The 18,524-nt window shown below is 37.2% G+C and overlaps 1 protein-coding gene across 1 annotated transcript in view; it reads right to left on the bottom strand.

Moving 5' to 3' along the window:
• The window catches only part of LOC108552572 (neurogenic locus Notch protein), a 46,566-nt gene extending 35,078 nt beyond the window's left edge, over nucleotides 1–11,488 (bottom strand). The window contains exon 1 of the mRNA XM_017907189.1: nucleotides 11,263–11,488. Coding sequence (XP_017762678.1) covers nucleotides 11,263–11,488 — 226 coding nt within the window. The remainder of the gene's footprint in view (nucleotides 1–11,262) is intronic.
• Between the last annotated feature and the right edge of the window lie 7,036 nt (nucleotides 11,489–18,524).

Here is an 18,524-nt window from a genome sequence, read left to right as displayed (position 1 = left end):
TATTATTATATATTATAATAAATATTAAATATTAAGATTATTAAATATTATTATATATTATATTAAATATTATTTGATATTAATTGTAAAGTATTAATAATAACTTTAATAATTTTAAATATCAATTTTAAATATTATAATTTTGTTATATACATCTTAAACATCAACGAGACTAGTAACTCGAATAATAGTACACGTAGATCTAGGCAACCCATGATTAAACATCCCCAACTCACACTTCTTCCTCACGAAACTCAAAATCATCCTACTATCCCTTCATCTTCTACTTTTCATCCACTTTCTGCCAACCCATAATCCAATTCCAAACACCCAGAACGCAGAACCAAATCTTGGCAGCCTGATATTCGCCTAAATATCGTGTGCCATCAATCACACTCGTAGGAAATCTCAGTTGCAGACTTTCAATCATATCCTCTCTTTTTCCAAACAGCGAAACGCCACGAAAATGAACTACCCACGAGAGATACCGTGTCTCGAAGATTAAACGCGCGCTTTTTCAACTTCCTACGAGGTCTGAGCCATGAGCAGCGAGTTAACGCGTCGAAACGCTCTTGAAACGTTTCATTTGCACGTGAACCGAACGGAAAGTGAACGGAACGAGAGGTTCATGAGCGAGCGAGCATTTTCTATCTTGGCGGAGATTATTTTCGGCTCGTTTAACTTCGATTAGCTCCGATCTCCGCGCTGATGAGGTTCGCGAAGGGTGCGGTTTCCGGTGCGCCACGATTCGACACGATGCTTGTGAATGAAAGACCGGGGTATCGGAGGAAATTCTAATTATACGAATGACGACTATGATCGACGTCGTACCCGATCGGTTCTGTTTTTTCCATGGTGTAGGTCGGCCCGCAAGAAATCGATTAACCAAGTGCTACGTTTTTGTCCTGGCGCGGTGTAATTGTTCCGGCGAGGAATGCGCGATCCAGGACCCTGAAAAAGGGACCTGCAACCAAAATGGCGAATGGAGTATAGTTCTGACGGAGTCAAATGTATGCCAGTGAACCGGAAAGTTCCATGGTATATTTTATTTATTTTAATAAACGAATAATTAATAATTTTTATTTTTATTTCAATGTACGAATAATTAATCATTTTCATTTCTATTTCAATGCAGGAATAATTACTAATTTTTATTTTTATTTTAATGTACAAATAATTAATCATTTTTATTTCTATTTCAATGCAGGAATAATTACTAATTTTTATTTTTATTTCAATGTACGAATAATTAATCATTTTTATTTCAAACCACGAATAATTAATAATTTTTATTTTTATTTCAATGCACGAATAATTACTAATTTTTATTTTTATTTTAATGTACAAATAATTAATCATTTTTATTTCTATTTCAATGCAGGAATAATTACTAATTTTTATTTTTATTTCAATGTACGAATAATTAATCATTTTTATTTCAAACCACGAATAATTAATAATTTTTATTTTTATTTCAATGCAGGAACAATTACTAATTTTTATTTTTATTTTAATATACAAATAATTAATATTCTTTATTTTTATTTCAATGCACGAATAATTAATAATTTTTATTTTTATTTCAATGTACGAATAATTAATCATTTCTATTTCAAACCACGAATAATTAATAATTTTTATTTTTATTTCAATGCACGAATAATTACTAATTTTTATTTTTATTTTAATATACAAATAATTAATATTCTTTATTTTTATTTCAATGCACGAATAATTACTAATTTTTATTTTTATTTCAATACAGGAATAATTAGTATTATTTATTTTTATTTCAATGCAGAAATAATTAATATTTTTTATTTCTATTTCTATGCAGGAATAATTACTAATTTTTATTTTTATTTGAATGCACGAATAATTAATAATTCTTATTTTTATTTTAATATAAGAATAATTAATAATATTTACTTTAACACTAAACTTATCAGGGTCCAAATGGTGGTTTAAAAATTTTTAATTACAAATTTTGCATTCAGGGTTGTCACTTTGGTCACGTGTCTTTGCGATTGTAATAATTTGTATTTCTAATTCAATTTGTGACAGACAATTTATGAAGAAATGGATTCTTTTCTCAGAAATAGCTTGAATTGTGTATTATATAGTAGAGTTTAGAGTGAGTCTACGATTAGGGATGTGGAATATATCTTAGAAATTGGTATTTATGTTATTGGGTATCTTGAAATTTGTTATAGGTGGTTAGTATCATCTCATTGGATTTTGTTAGAGTATTATTGTCCTGGAACTGTACTGGGAATTATTATCAGTCATTATAAGAATTATTTAGTATCGTTTCAAATCACCCTAAAAATCTTTTTTCACCTCACAGATATTTTGTAGAAAATCAAAATATATTCTACGTACCCAGTTAACTATAGTATATACAGTTATTATAGTTCTTATAGTTCTCATAGTAATATACACTTCTTTCCAATAGATGAATAAAATTCTACTAAATATACCTTAAGTAGAATTTACTAAATATAAGAAATAAAGCTAAAAATTCCAATTAATTTAACAAACCTAGTACAAAAATGAAAAAATAAATTCTCGCAAAAGTAACTATGCAAGAAAAAGAATTTAACATAATTCATAATTAAAGAAAACTGGAAATTCCAAGTTAACATTCCCCAATATTATTTACCAAATTATTTCTCTCTTTCCAAATTAATTACCAGAAACAAATTCCTCGCATACATTTTCGATCATTCCTCGTTAACCAAATTGCCCCGCACTCTCTGCGTAACGAGATATTAAACACGTAACAAATTCAGATCGGACAGTGTGCATATTCCAGTACAGCTTATCATTAAGGAGCAAAATCGTCCGGGAAAGGAGGATAATTTTTCTCGGCAGCAAGATCGTGCCAAACACGCGAGCAGCCACTTGCATCCGAAACGGGGGACCATCGAGTATGGCGTCAGGAGCGAACCGGAAACGGCATTCATCGACAGTCGGGGAAGAGCGCGGCCATGTTAACCCAACGAGGCGCGTTGAATTTCGAGGTAGGGCCTTCCCGTTACCCGATATTCCCTCGAAAAAGGCGATTTTCTCGCCGCTGGAACACGCACGAATTCTCGCGGGCCTGGCACGAACTCTGACCCCGGAGTTTAAGGCCTGCCGTATAATCGGCCTTAAACTCGCGCCATTCAAATTACCACTCGCCGACCGGTTGCGCCCATCGAGAAAATGGATGAACCTGCAACTGGTTCACGATCCACGGGGATATTTAATTGATGGTCGGAGTACGTGGAATAAAGGAACGAAACGAAGTTTGGCGAAATTTCAACGCGTGTATTTTCTTTTACCATGTCTTTGAAGTCCTGCGAGGGGTATGGAGGAGCGAGTAATCGTGATTGCAGGATCATATAGGTTTGGAATTTAATTTCGCAGAATTTATCATATATTATATATTCTTTTTTGCATTATTACATATATCATTTTATTTTAGGTTTATTTTAATAAATTCATTTATAGTATTTTAAATAAGATCAATTTGGAATGTGAAAGAATGAAGATTGTTTGATTTTTTTGAGAATAAATAAATTATAAATATTGCTGAACTATGAAAATATCTCTGGATTGCTATTTTATTTTACTTTATGTAATATTTTAATATTTTATATACTGTTTATATATTATCTTATTTTATTATTTTGTATACTATTTTATTCTACTATCTCGTGTATTATATACTGTTTTTATTTATATTTTACTTTATGTAACATTTTATTATTTCATATACTCTTTATATATTATCTTATTTTATTATTTTGTATACTATTTTATTCTACTATCTCGTGTATTATTTTACATATTATTTTATTTTTTTGTTCATTTCAATGAAATAAATAGTAATAAATAAATAAACAATATCAACTTGAAACGTGATACGAAGGTTGTTTATCTTTGTTTGAGAAGAAACAGTGGTTGCTAAATAACACTTTATTTTATTTCATTATTGTATTATATTATTATATTTTATCATGTTTCCTATCACTGTACTCACTATTTTATTTTATATTCAATCTGATAAATCCAAAAGTATCGTTTTAAGACTGTTTCAAGTTTCATTTCTTTCCTGTAGGATCTCCAAATTTCTTCTAATTTTTACTTCTTGTTTATAGTAATTTTTATTTTTATTTACCGATTAATACTATTGCAACGTTACACGAGCTTCGTGTAACCGGTTCAAGAGCATCCCCCGGATTACAGTGGGCAGCTATCGTTACATATTCTCTATTTATCTACTCCCCTATCCAAACGTTCCCATTACCCAATGGGTAAACTTCATTCATCACCCTAATAAGAACACCGAAGAGACCCCGGCTCGAGCGCTCCTAAATCAGTCCAATCGCCAAGAAGTAACGAAAGAATTTAATTGAAACCTCAATCCGAGCCCTCTTTTTACCATTCGAGTTACCATTACCCACAATCAGTGATTTAAGAAGAAAGACCACGGATCAACCCCTTCCATCCTCGCGGATCTCCTAATAACAAAAAGCACCCGCCATAATTCAAGGGGAAGAAACACGATCACGTAAAAGACGATCAAGGAAATCTATAAAGCATGCTTTTTTCCATGACATCGCCTTGAACCAGCCCGACGAACGAACGCGTAACGACGCCAGCGTATCCATTAATCAGCCAGCAATGGCCGACGATCGGATCGATCCAATCAAGATCATCGCGCTCAGAGAGCAGGATTGTTTGCGCCGTGTAATCAACCGGATTATGCAAATTCTCCTGCCATTTTTACCACGTACGGAACTAATTATCGCGGCACGCCAGCATCCACAGCAAGGCAGCTTCTTGCCAACCCTCGCCGGCTTTACGGTTCCACTTCGATATTCGCAAACGAATCGTCCATTTTCGTTTTAGAGAGCCCCAACGCAACTCACGCGGAACGATTTCTAATACCTTAAATCCTGGGATTACCGAGTGCTTTCCTTGCCGGTCCGATTTTCTGCAATATTATCGACCCCTCTGGGCTTGACAGCGAGTAGCGTCGTTAGCCCTATGTGGATGGGACGGTTCCAGGTTGACAGAACTATGTAGTCAAGTTGCTGTCACGATAGGTATTTCAAACTGTCAGTTCACATTTCTATTTAGTCGCTATTTTCGTTGACAGGGCAACGAGGTGTCAAATTGTAGACGTACGTGGCTCTAGCGATGCGTTTACCTGAGATACGTATATAAGTTCCTCTGCCAAACTGATAATTTGAGCAAAACTCATATTTGCGTCCATAGTACGCAAAGGGTTAGTTAGGCTAGCGTGATTTTTAACCCCTTTCGTTGCAGCGCTCAGACAGCAATTGCTCTCTGGGCAGCAGTGTGACAGTGCTAGGTCGACCAGAGGAAATTTATATTCGATTATGTGAAAAAATCTGTGCACAAGAAGCGTATGGTGCTAGTGCATCGAAGATAAATGATTTAATGAGCATTATTGGGCAGTTACTGATAACAAATGCACAGTGCCTAACGCCTAACTATGGCTAAGCGTCTAAAGACATTGTTTGCAGGGAAAGGGTTAATTACTCCGATGGAAACTAGGTAATTAGGTCGTTTCTTTGCTGTTTGCTCAGCTGGTCACTTCGTGAGCTTCGATACTCATCCTGAGCTTCGGGTCCGATCGGCCATTATTTGGCTTTGAAGGGGTGGAAACTGGGCATGTGTCTGCTTACGATTAGGTTCTGGAGGTTTTGGAACATGATTCTTGAGATTTTTTTGTTTACCATTTATGGAAGCTTCGTTTAGGGAACTTTTGGAAACGTGCAACTGCCTTTGATGGAAGACATTGAGGTCTTCAGAATGACAACTGCATTGACAACTTTTAGGTAGATAGGAAGATATAATTACGTACAGCTATTTATTCTGTTTCACTAATATTGTTATCGTTTGTATATAAGCTTGGTTAATTACCAAGTTAGGATTAGATTCTAGTGACTTTTATTTCCATCATTTTTCCCCTATAAGGTAACTAGTCGACTCGATTAATTGCAAGCAATAAAGGAGTATGAGGCTCTTCGAATATTTAAATTTTAGGAAAAAATTGAGTGGCAGTGGGAAGCCAAACATTAGATGATCCTTTCTTGAGTCAACTTAGGTTCACTCACTCCATGAAAACTTTCCTCGTGTCACAGAAAATGCCGAGGAATTTTAAGTTGGTGTCTGTTCAATGACAGAAAATTTTTCACAGTACTCTTCAATATTTCAAATTCGTACGTCAAAGTTACATTACATCGAGTCATAGGAAAGCAAAATTTGTGTCTAATCATAACTCTTCCCAACAGTTATGGCAACGTGACGGGTTAGTCTTCTGTTAATTCAACGTAGAGGTACTTTTATCGATTGCGAGCTATCCGATATCACGGTACCCATTAAAGGAATCTCGATGTCAAAGTCCAAGAGTCCTCCAAGTCTATTACCATCGCCCTTTCAGCTTCCTCCACTGTTCGACTCCCATTATGGGCGCATAGCGTGCTTCGATTAACAAGTATCCACCGAGACGTCGTCCGTCTTTCACCTCGCATCCTTCGTGCACAGGTGAACAGGATACCTGCCACGTGGGCAATCGAAGGATTTACGACGTGTTTCCGGGAGATAAGATAAATTTCTGGAAAAAAACCCCGGCCATCACGCAATAGAGGCGATTAAAAACAGCCCTGAGCCTACTCGCCAACCGATCCTTCGGATAACTCGAAAAAACACCTAAAAATCGAATTCTTAAACCCTTCCAATACCTCCGCCAACTCCTTCCCTATGATACAACCCTGAGTAATCGAATGTTCGAGGAACCAAAGCGATTCGAAGCTTCATAATCCTTAAATCAGGCTTTCACCCCAAGGCAACGTCAATGTTCCACGCTGATTAAATTCCGACAGCACAAGAGGCTCGTAAATATCTTGCAACCTTGAAAATGGAATAAAAATTGATGGAAAGAAGGCCACGCATTAGTCTCGGATTGGAATTAACAATTCGTAAGATGAATGGTCCGAGGTGTGCGAAAAGCAAACGCGTGCCAAGAATCCACGCGGACAGGTGTGACCTGTCAATCGCTCGCGAGAGTAATTCCGGCTGTCGGATTAAAATACGAAATAGTCAACAAATATCCACTTGGTCTGGCAATTTCCCGATGAAACTCCAACTGCTCTCGCAGGGATTACACCCGAGTCTTCTTCTCTTCGGGGTACAAAACGAGGACGGTGCCCGGCTCGTTACTTAACTCTGAAAAATGCCCGAGTCTCGCAGAGGTGCCAGACAGTTTCGTGCGAAAAACGAATTTATAATCCCGCGTTACACGCCACCGACTACGCAACATTTAATTTCAGCCTGGAATTTCGCAAGTGACCGTTGCCATACAGGAGTAATCGATTGCGCGTTCGATTTATGGTCCTGCGTGAAAGGTTTTCGGGAGAACTGCGCGGAGAGGACGGAAAGAAGGAAGAGAGGAGTGGGCAAAATGGCGAAAAAGGCGAAATGCGGATCCAATTAATGGGACTCGGAAGGTTTCGTGTCGCCGGACACGCAGCCCGCGCCATTTTTGCGACCCCGTCGATGTCCTTGGAGGATCGAGCGGATTCCTTCGGCTAACGATGAAATATCGAGCGCGACGACGATCGCTAGAGCCCGACGATCGGAAGCGATCCGAGCAGGATATCGCGTGCGTGCGTAATATTCATTAAAATGTTCCGTCTCCCGCCAGGAAGCCGGCCGACCGGCTACCAACGGAGAGAAACGAGAAGATCTGCCTTTTTCCAACGCCAGACGGCAGATCCAAAGATGGAGTGGCCCGATCGACCCGGCGATCAAGCCGGCCGCGATTAACGAGAAAATCGGAAGGCGATTTATCGAGATTTATTGGCCGCGAGTCGAGTGCGAAGAAAGAATCGACGAGTGGGAAGGAGATCGTTAACCGATCCTCGAATTTAATATGTTTTTATAGAGAAGAGTCTGGGAGGTACCGCAAGTGTGTGCTGTCCGTGAGCTGGGCAGACGAGGAAATCGCAAGATTTATTGGAGAAATTTATTGGCCATGAAAACGGAATCGGTAACTGGTAGAGAGATTTTTTAGATCGATTGAGATTGATCTTACATATTAGAATTAACCTGATAAGCAGTTTGATCGCAAACTTGAGGGTGAAGCTTGGTGAAACTAGGTGAAACTCGGTTTACTAGCTGTAATGTCTATATGAATGTCGTAGAAAACGGAGTAATGAAGTAATAAGATCCCCGTTTTAATGTCGTTTAACATTAATTTCGCTTGGAATACGTGTACGTGTATAGTAATCGTGAAAACAAGAAATTTGGAATCCGCCATTTTGACAGAGATAATTATTATATTATTTTGACTAGATATTATAATGTTATATATCTTATACTAATTCATAATAATATTACTATATTAATAATATCTTATCCATTACAAAAATAATTAACCACATATTTCCAACATTTCGTCCATTCCGAAGGACCCTAGTTTCAATCTCTCGTTTAAAAATAATTTTCAGTATAAAATAATAAATATTATCTTAAATAGAAGCTTTCATTCATTGTTCATTTGATCTACAACATTCTACTATCGCAGTGTATAATTGCAATCAACGCGATTATATTTCGTAACTGTGGTAAGGATGCTACTTTGCACTGGCCGCAGAACAAAGCGGCACCACCTAGCGTAAAAATCCGGTACTATCGCCCATACGCTTGGTCCTAATGAATCTGCTCACAAGCTGATTCTCCGTAACACGTATCAAGAGTGGAATAAAAACGACGCGACGAACGAAATCGCAGAGCCGTGTTTCCAAATGCGGAGGATCATAAACAAGCGCAATTGATTACGCGTATAAAACAATAATAATCACCAGTGGGCCCCGGCAGAGTTTCCCTTGGAACGCTTTTAATTACCCGCAGTATCCCGTTTGCCTTCGCGTGTGCGCGTAAAACGTGGTCACGCGTTTACCCGTTAAGCACCGTCGTGTATTAATCCTCTACGACCGACACACACGTACACGTACACACGGGCGCGTGCACTCACACGCGCGACGGAACGTTCTAGCTGAGAAAAAAGAAAGCACGGGGATATACAAGACGATTGCATAACGTCTGTCCGTATTTCTCATGGATATAAGCCATAAGCCGGCGTTAGCGTTCGGCTGTTGCCTATGCTTTCGCCCGGTTCCACACTCCCGGACACGCGGAGCGGAGAGGAGAGCCCTCTCTCGCGCCGCTCCAACGGGTTACACATATGCGAGAGATCTCCGCACGTCGGCCGCGCCACACCCAGGTCACAACACCGTCGCTGCGGCGTTTTTCACCGTCGCCGCTGCCGTGCCGCTGCTGATACGCTATCTCCGCGCCGACGCCATCTTGTCCTGTCTTTCCCCGAGTCGCCGCCAGAGCTCGCCCCACTCGACGCTCCCTACGCCTTTTCCTCCGTTCCTCGCGCGATTTTAATATGGAATTTGTCATCTCTCCATTATAATTCGTTGAGAGTTAGATTATTTTTTCAATTAATCAATGAAATCATCGATTTTCGAATTTTGTTTTTAACCTTTTTCCAGTTTATAATTCGTTCTGACTTAAATTATTTTTTGGGTCAAACAGTTGTTTTTAGCTTTAGTGTTCGAAGCTTCGAAATGCAGTGGTATTTTATGTGAAAATAGAGATGTATTCGTAGCTTCTGTATCTTTTGTTTTTCAAACAGAATGAGGTTAAGTTGCACCTAGGTTCCTTTGTACTACTCGTACATATAAAATAAATTTTGGGACGCAAAGGTTAATAAGAAAATAAAGGTTGGAAATTCTTGGCGGGAATTTCAAATAAAGATAAGTAACAGAAACGTGTGTCTAATGAACGATAAATAAGCAATTGTAAAAATGAAATTAGTCTTCGACGAGGCGAGATAATTTTCAACTTTCACACGTCGCGCCATTTTATGCAGCATCAGGAGTCTAGAAACATTCACACGAGAATTATTCACGGATGCCTAACTTATTTGCTTTCTTCGCCGAACCTAACCTAAACCTTTTAAAACTTGAACAAAGAGACATGTTTTCTCGCTCTCTAAAAAAATATTCGTTAATTTTCTCGCGTTTATCCGTGAACACAATTCAGTTGGTGATTTTTAAAGAACGGGATGAAGTTCGGTTAAGAGGATTCGTGATCGATAGTCCAGACGGTGATAAAAATATCCCTAGAAAGACTAGCGTCAAGAAACGCTCGTCAAGAACAAACAATCTGAAAATGATGATCGATGATCACGCAGCAAACCGAACACGCAGTTCAGTGAAAGATAATGAAGATATACGTCCGCCCACGGAATTAGTTTCAGTTGTTGACGTGTCATTTATAAATTTAGATTGTTTTTCAATTTTTTAACAAAATTTTTTCGACGATTTTCGATAATTATTATTTTGATTTTAAGCACGATATTTTGGTGTACCAAGGCTTGGTGAACAAATGCTACTTGATCATTAACATCTGATCCACGAGGATTTGACGAATTTTTAGATCTCAGATGGCGCTGCGGAGATATTATATATCGACACGTTTGTTTGTGTTAAGGTACATTTAAAAATTAGAAATATTATATTTATTTTGATAGATTATAGGATCGAAAGCTTGGAAAATTTTTTCAAGTTTTAAAATTATTACTGTCGACTCGTTAATTAATTTTTGAAGTATCATAAAGAGTAGGTAGGTACTCTAAAATTATTAGTATTGAAGTAAATTCAATGTTGCTGTGTTTTACTACATTTTCCGAATACCATCTCGAGTAATTTGAAAGAATTCGTTTAATTCAATCACTCGTCTATGTAAGATGGGATAAATGTTAAAAAGTAAATAACGTACCCCAATTACAAGGATCAATTTCCACAAACGAGAACTACGAAGTCTATCTACCACCCAAGTGTTCCCATACTTCACGCATGACCTACCATCCAATTAACGAATTCCAGTCAAATCGTAAAACAACCCTTATTATCGATAGAATGGAGTAATGCAAAAACTACCCTGTATTTCATTCTCACTCGATTAAAATATAATATGAGACAAAATATCAATCGATTTACGAAAATATTCCGAAATACCTATACTCGCATGACAATTTTCAAAATTTTAAGGAATCTCATAGATTTTGGCATTTCAAAGATTTCAGAATTTCAGATATTTTCAGGAATTCCGATGTTTTTGAAAATTTCGGGACCCTAGATATATTCGACACCCTAAAAATTTCGAAACGTTGAATATTTTTGGGAATGGCGAAGTTTTCGGAGTACCCAATATTTTTGAGAATCACAGTCATTTTTGGGACCTCAAAGCTTCCGAGATCTAGGATATTTCCAGGACTTCCGAGGATTTCAATATTCCAGATATTTTCTGACATCCCGAATATTTCGAAATCCCCGATATTTTCGAGAATTGCGGAGATTTCGGAGTACCCAATATTTTTGAGAATCACAGTCATTTTTGGGACCCCGAAGATTCCGAAATCCCAGATATTTCCAGGCACCCCAAAGATTTCGAAATTCCGAATATTTCCAGGCACCCCCAAAATTTCGAAATGCCGAATATTTTCGAAAATCGTGAAGATTTCGAACTACCCGATATTTTTGAAAATCGCGATCATTTTTGGGACCCCGAAGATTCCGAAATCCCAGATATTTTCAAACACCCCAAAGATTTCGAAATTCCGAATATTTCCAGGCACCCCCAAAATTTCGAAATGCCGAATATTTTCGAAAATCGTGAAGATTTCGAACTACCCAATATTTTTGAAAATCGCGATCATTTTTGGGATCCCGAAGATTCCGAGATCTCGGATATTTCCAGAACCACGGAAAATTTCGAAATCCCGGATATTTCCAAAACTCCCGAGGACTTAAATATCCCAAATATTTTCCAACATCCCGAAGCTTTCAAAATGCCGGATATTTCCGGGAATCCCGATTCGTCAAATATTCCAGCGCGGAAATATTGCGCACACGTTAGCAGCGGCCCGATTCGCAGTCGGAATCGGCTATCCCAGGGATACGCGTCGCGGTCTCATAGTCTCGGTTTCACGGCTGATTTACCGCCTCGACTTCTTGGTAATTGTTCGGGGCGTGGCGGGCCGTGTGTTACCGGCATCGCGGCGATCTCCCACGCGCCGTCTCCGTCGACTTATCGATAATATATCCACGGTGGATTCGACGCGGCGTCGCCGGGGGATCCCCGCCAGCCGCGGGCTTAATTTCAATAAACCGACAGTCACGCTCGCCAGGTGAGTCACATCGAAAGACGTGGTCCCGCGAGGACGGCCGCGGACCGATCCGCGTATGAGATCCAGCGTCGATCTGAGGGGATCGGCGCGAAACGCGTGCAGCTGAGACAGTGGGAAAGTTCGATCTGCGTGAACCCACTCGCCGGGAATTTCAACGAATTCTGGAATGAGCCCGCCGTGGGAGGTTTCAATGAGCGACCTTTCGGGGTTGTCACCGATCACTGCGAGCTGAGATTTGTGGCTGCCAGGGCTGATCGATGGGTGCTAGATCAGGCTCCTCCGTTTTCATTTTCTATATATTTTAAGTTTCCTATATAAATACTTCCAAGTTGATGTGGAATTTGCATTTCCTGTATTTATTATGGGGTTCTTCGATGGTAATGGTGGAAGTACATTTTAGGAAATTTAATTTAATATCATCATTTCAGAAGATAATATAAATTAGCATTGTATAGGATAATATATAGATTTGTATGAAATATTGCGGAGTATGGAATTTGTTATGTAAAAATGAACCCAAAGAAGAGGTCATATTTTAAATTTCGTAGAAATGTGTGTTTTCCTATTTCTTTCATTTCAATAAAATTATTGAGTTGGTACAGTAGTATTTTGATTTTTCTCTTTGTTTCGGTTTTGGTATGGAAGTGAAATTTTTCAAGGGACAGAGAAATTTAATGGTGTGAGTAGGAACAATTAAAATTTCAATTTTTCTTCCATTCAGATTATACTTTTTACTTTAATTTTTATTCAAGTAAATTTCATTCAAGTAAAATTTTTGAAGGTGGAGGAAGTATATTTTGAGAATATAATAATAGGGGCAATTAATTTTATTTTTCTCTGGTTGGTCCTTTTCTGTTCTTCATTCTTAGTATTTGGGGATGGTGATTTGTTGTATTAATATTTCGTACGGATTATTTTAAAAAATTGTTTGATTTATATATGAGGTAAGTGTTTTATTTTGGGATCTTGTGTTCATCAGAAAATTATTTGACGAGGTGAGATTACGAAATTTTGAGTTTACGAAGAAGTAGTAAATTATAATCTTCTTAGTAGATACTAAAAAAATGTACTCAATTGAAATTGTTTCTTACAGAATAAAATATGCAATATGAACCACTATAAGTTGCAAAATTTACGTTCAAAATCCAAATAACCAAGGTTCTACTGTATCAGCCAAAAATATATACAGTTATTTTATATTTCCCCAATTTTCTGAATACAAAATTGAGATTTCAAAAGGTCTTTAAAAATAGTTCTATGACGCCATTTAAATTTTAAAAATCAGCGTGTGTTTTGCATTATAAATTCGTTTATTATTCATCGGATTCCCTATTTTTGGAAAATAAAATATACTAATAACACTTATTCTCTTATCGATTTACAGTCGATAAATTTCTAAGATGCTGCTCTGCGTTCAAACAATTAATTTTTGCGCGATTGACCGAACGAAATGGTCGAATAAATTTAGGAAAAGTCGAAAGTTCAATGTGAGATGATCAAAGTTCAAGTACGAAACTGGAGGATCGTATGTGTATCGAGCGTGCACCGAGTGAGCTGAAAGAGCGTGTTCCTCACCATTCACCGGTTTAAGCTGCTCTATCTTCGAAGACTAATATAATACAATGTTACACAACGATCTGGAAGCATGGGCGTGAGAATGTCAGCGAATTTTTCCGCGACTCTCTGAATTTTGAAGCAGGCCCAATAAACGCGTGCACGGAATGCCTGCATAATTACGTAACGCGAAAAACTTGCATATTTTTCTGTAACAGCCATCAGCATTCCCTACGAGTATCTGTAAAACACATCGATTGCTGTTCGACGATGAAAATCGACTGTTCTGACAATTAATTTCCTATTCGATTTACGTGTCATTGGTAGAGAGAGAAATTTGAGGAATTTCTAATCCTTAAAAAGGGGAGATGGAATACTTTCGCTATAGAAGGCGCCGCCATTTTGGAATTTTGATTAGTTAAGACTGAAATTACCAACTGGGAATACATACTCGAATAATGTACAATAATTAATTGCAAATGATCAGAAACACGAATTATTGAATAATATAGCATAATAATTCAAATTGAAGTGATAATTCAAGTGTTATGAAGAAAATTGTTAGACTTCTTGTACGATCACTGCACTGTCCTAACCTCAAAGTAATTTAATAATATTTTACGAATAATAATAATATATACACTTACAATTATATTGAATAATAATATCCAATATTATTATTAATATCTACGTAATAAATTTAACATTCCACTATTCCCACAAGAGAGCAAAAGGGGAACCTAACCTAAAAAACATATATACTACATATCCAATGAAATTCAATTAAGAATAGACTACTAATAATTATTTTTTATCAATTAAAATCCCATTTTAACCCACTAATAAAACACTATAATAATCCCTAAAACTATACCTACAAAAAATCTAACCTAAAAAGATATATGTAAATACACATACTGTATATTCAATGATATTCAATTAAAAACAAACGACCAATCATTAATTTTAGTCAATTAAAATTCCATTTTAACCCACTAATAAACCACTCAAACAATCTCTAAAACTAAATTCACAAAAAAAAGAAAAAAAACAAAACCTAACCTAAAAAGGATATATACTATTACACTCTATGGCATTCAGTTAAGAACGAACGACCAATAATTAATTTAAATCAATTAAAATTCCATTTTAACCCATTAATAAAGCACTTAAACAATTTCTAAAACTAAATCCACTAAAAAAACAAAACCTAACCTAAAAAAGATATATACTACACACTCCATGGCATACAGTTAAGTATGAACGACTAATAATTAATTTAAATCAATTAAAATTCCATTTTAACCCATTAATAAAACACTTAAACAATTTCTAAAACTAAATCCACAAAAAAGAAACAAAACCTAACCTAAAAAGGATATATATTACACACTCCATGACATAGAGTTAAGAACGAACGACCAATAATTAATCTCCATCACTGATAAAGCACTCTATAAATCGTCAGAAATAAAAGAAAAGTATCCGGAAAAATTCGAGGCGGCAGGCACGTAGCTATCTCTCAAGTCGCCCCGGCATTGCAGCCGCTTAACAGATACGGATCTCGAGCGGCGTTATCTATTTCGCCGGAACTTTCTCGCGGATCGTCGATCGTAAATAGCACTTTTGCAACCGCGGATAAACTTTACCACGGCTCTAGCATTTCGACGCCGCGCGTCTCACGCGTGGTGCAGCGGAAAAGAAAACCGCGATTGCGTGTCACGTCCCCGTATACGCTCCGCGGATACGTTCCTGGCGCCTTTCGAACGATCTGGCAGAAACGAAGCAGAATCGGGGATGGAAACGCGCGTTGATACGGGCGTTAATCGACGATGCGAGAGAGGAGAGAAGGCGAGTGGGTATTCCGCAGGATCAACCTTATCTCCAGCCATGGACACCTCCTTATCCTCTCATAATGAAGAAGAATGGGCGTGTTTTTCTCACCGGGATTTATGGTGGCGCGCGTCTTGCGAAATTTATACGTCCTCGTCCTTTACTTTGTTTCGCGATTTATCGCTCACCACTTCAACATGGTAAACGGCCTAACGGTCTTCCCCGAAGGCGTTTTCCTTCAATCGAACACGATTTATGCTACGGTAACATTTTTATGGGGTTGTTGCTTGGGGTTGTTCATGGTACCAGACATCCTGTGCCATTCAAAGCTTTTCGACCACTCGTTCAATTTCGTATACCAAATTTTTAACAAAATGGAGGTTCGGTTATTTAATAAGAAAATGAAAGTGATTCGTGGCTATTTTTATTACAAATTTCTCATACCCCCATAACACCATATATAATTATACTACGTAGAAAACAAAATTCATCCATACTATAAAACTGCGAAATTAATATTTTATAAGATATTTCACATGGTATACCAGGAGGTTAGGTTAGGTATATCAGAAAGTTACTCCCAAAACACTATACGTAATTATACTACGTAGAAAACAAAATTCATCCGCATTATAAAATTGCAATATTAATATTTCGTAAGATATTTCACACAGTATATCAGAAGGTTAGGTTAGGTTAGGTTAGGCCAGGTGTATCAGAAAGTTATTCTTAAAACACCATATATAATTATACTACGTAGAAAACAAAATTCATCCGCATTATAAAATTGCAATATTAATATTTCGTAAGATATTTCACACAGTATATCAGAAGGTTAGGTTAGGTTAGGTTAGGCCAGGTGTATCAGAAAGTTATTCTTAAAACAGCATATATAATTATACTACGTAGAAAACAAAATTTATCCATACTATAAAACTGCGAAATTAATATTTTATAAGATATTTCACATGGTATATCAGGAGGTTAGGTTAGGTATATCAGAAAGTTACTCTCAAAACACTATACGTAATTATACTACGTAGAAAACAAAATTCATCCACATTATAAAATTGCAATATTAATATTTCGTAAGATATTTCACACAGTATATCAGAAGGTTAGGTTAGGTTAGGTTAGGCCAGGTGTATCAGAAAGTTATTCTTAAAACAGCATATATAATTATACTACGTAGAAAACAAAATTTATCCATACTATAAAACTGCGAAATTAATATTTTATAAGATATTTCACATGGTATATCAGGAGGTTAGATTAGGTATATCAGAAAGTTACTGCCAAAACACTATACGTAATTATACTACGTAGAAAACAAAATTCATCCATACTATAAAACTGCGAAATTAATATTTTATAAAATATTTCACATGGTATATCAGGAGGTTAGGTTAGGTATATCAGAAAGTTACTCCCAAAACACTATACGTAATTATACTACGTACAAAACGAAATTCATTCATACTATAAAATTGCGATATTAATATTTCGTAAGATATTTCACATGGTACATCAGGTGTTTAGGTTAGGTTAGGTTAGGTATATCAGACAGTTATTCCTAAAACACCATATATAATTATATTACGTACAAAATAAAATTCATCCATACTATAAAATTGCGATATTAATATTTCGTAAGATATTTCGCAAGGTATATCAGGAGGTTATTTTAGGTTAGGTATATCAGAAAGTTATCGAAGCATAACGTTTCCGTAAACCATGTCTGCCATAGGTAAAAAGCTGCTAGAGATAAACAGGTTTCGAATAAAAAGATATTTTCCACTCTAGGTACCAGGGTTCCAGACTTAAGGGCAGTTTACAAACAAAAATGGTAATTATACGAACGTAAAACCTGAACTCAAATGCAAAAACATTAAGCCTGGAATTGCACTATTCATCCCACACACCGAGTCCCGGCCGATTTTTCCGTACGTTTTAGCATTTTCCTGTATTACAGTAAGGATCTTTTACGACGTTCGATAGAGGTTCGAAGGTGAGGATTTTTCTCGGCTACCACGAGGGAAAGCCGATAATTTTCACTGAAAGTTATGGTATCTGGACCGTTTACGATCAATATCCGGTTAGCCGATGCAAGCTAGAATTGCACGATATCCGCGAACGAAGAAAGTAATGAGCTCTAGGCCTAACATTAACAGGCTTCCGACGTCAGACCGAGCGAAAAGTGTTTTCTACACTGGCCTGAGCATCGCAAACTCGATCGGTATATTATGGTGATGATATTGCGGATATCTGCCTGCCAGGACGAGCCGTTTACGACGAATAAAGATGGCGATTTTTGCGAAACAACGATGGCTTCCGAATGGCTTATCTCTGCACCGTTTTGACACTTATTGGCAACTTATTGCTTAATTCTCCACTCCACGACCATTATTCGAGTATTCTCCAACTAGGTATCACTCTACTTAGTACATCATAGATAATATTCGCTCTTTGTCCAATTATTTACATCATGAGATCGTGCTAGGCCTTTCAACTTGTAACAAACTTCTGTCTTCGAACGCTGTCATGTCTAATAATAATTTTTCTGCGATAATATGAAAGCGGTGTACATGGTCCAGGTGTACAGACAGCAAGTGTGAGAAAAGGCAAACCGAATCATGGGTATGAAATATTCATACGAGTCCCTCTAACCCGGCAGACACATCAGACCAATTACACGAATAGAGGATTCGTCAGGAGTCTGACTCGTTCACAGACTGCGACTCGTGTTCGTGTGTACGACACGTGTACGTTCCAAAACACGGGTGCAGAGAAGAATCTCTCACGACTGGTGGAATTACGGCAGGAGGCTCGATGAGCTAGGACCGAGGCGACCCGA

Source organism: Eufriesea mexicana, unplaced genomic scaffold (genome assembly GCF_001483705.2).
Source record: "Eufriesea mexicana isolate 0111107269 unplaced genomic scaffold, ASM148370v2 scaffold7170, whole genome shotgun sequence".
Classification (NCBI taxonomy): domain Eukaryota; kingdom Metazoa; phylum Arthropoda; class Insecta; order Hymenoptera; family Apidae; genus Eufriesea; species Eufriesea mexicana.
The sequence above is the reverse complement of the archived record's forward strand: the minus strand, read 5'-3'. Positions and strand labels throughout refer to the sequence as shown.